The sequence below is a fragment of the Echinops telfairi genome, unplaced genomic scaffold (genome assembly GCF_000313985.2).
Source record: "Echinops telfairi isolate 266 unplaced genomic scaffold, ASM31398v2 ScPeMD7_7421;HRSCAF=8459, whole genome shotgun sequence".
Lineage (NCBI taxonomy): Eukaryota > Metazoa > Chordata > Mammalia > Afrosoricida > Tenrecidae > Echinops > Echinops telfairi.
Genome location: NW_022111321.1, coordinates 17,609,319 through 17,610,518, shown reverse-complemented (window position 1 = coordinate 17,610,518; position 1,200 = coordinate 17,609,319). Strand labels below are relative to the sequence as shown.

The window sequence follows — 1,200 nt, the reverse complement described above, 5'->3', positions numbered from 1 at the left end:
AAAATTAAATAAATATTATGTACCCAAAAAAAGAGTTCCTGCCCTTACTCTAATTTTTAGGTTATCTTTCCTGAGAAAAGGACCCCTGGGGTCGTGGGGGTTACAGGTTGTGCTGCTAACTGCAAGGTCAGCAGTTCAAAACACCAGCCATTCCGAAGGAGTAAGACTAGGTTTTCCACTCCTGCAGAGTTACCATTTCAGCTGTTGGCCATCATCCCTGAACTTCTGCTGCCACAGCCATGAAGGTAAAGCTGTACAGTTTCGGCGGGAACAAGATTTTCCCCAGACACGGAGGTGTAGGCCAGGGTGGATGGAAAGATTTTCCAATTTCTTAATGCAAATGTGAATGGGCATTCCTTTCCCAGAGGAACCCGCGGCAGATAAACTGGACTGTTCTTTCCAGGAGGAAGCCCGAAAGGGGGCAATCAGAAGACATTCAAAAGAAACGAACCCGCCAGGCAGTCAAATTCAGAAGGCCATCGCCAGTGCATCTCTTACTGATGGGATGGCCAAGAGGAATCAGAAACCTCAAGGTCAGGAAGCCCCAACGAGACAGGCTGTCGGGGCTGCCAAGGAGGCAAAAAGGCAAAGCAAGCGCCCAAAAGGACAGCCGTGGCTGCTACTGAGGCCCTGCAAAGGCGGCACTGAGTACAAGACGGTGAAGCCTGGCACAGTTTCCACTCCTGGGGTTGGTGGAAAACACTAAGTTGGCAGATGAGACTTTCAAATAAAGGTACAACTGTAAAATAGAGAGTGCGAGCAAGAAAGAGACAGTTTCAGAACCCCACAGAGGCAGTAGGCAGTTCTACTTTATCCTATAGGGTTGCCATGACAATGAGGTCTTGGTTTTGATTGCTGAGAAAAACCTTCAGAAATGTGGTCAAATATTTGTGATGCAAAGATGTTGCTTCTAACATTATAATGACTTAAGACAGCAAGTCTAAATAGCCAACCATAAAGCAATATAGTGCATCATGTGATAGACTATCTCCTAGTCATTAAACGTAATGTTTTATTTATTTATTTTTTATTTGGTTTTTTGGGTAAACGTAATGTTTTAAAAGATTATTCAGTGCCTGTTCTGCCTTAAGGATGGAGCCAATAAAGTAAATTACACAATTTCACGCCAATTTTGTAATAAAGAAATAAAGCCTGGGGAGGTGGGTGTGGGAGACCTGGTAGGGCAGGATCAAGGGGAAC

At 44.7% G+C, this 1,200-nt stretch overlaps 1 protein-coding gene across 1 annotated transcript in view; it reads left to right on the top strand.

Moving 5' to 3' along the window:
- Positions 1–346: 346 nt before the first annotated feature.
- Positions 347–1,200, top strand: part of POGLUT3 (protein O-glucosyltransferase 3) — a 32,242-nt gene continuing 31,388 nt past the window's right edge. Inside the window, exon 1 of the mRNA XM_030887688.2 lies at positions 347–533. Within this exon, the coding sequence (XP_030743548.1) occupies positions 347–533 (187 nt within the window). The remainder of the gene's footprint in view (positions 534–1,200) is intronic.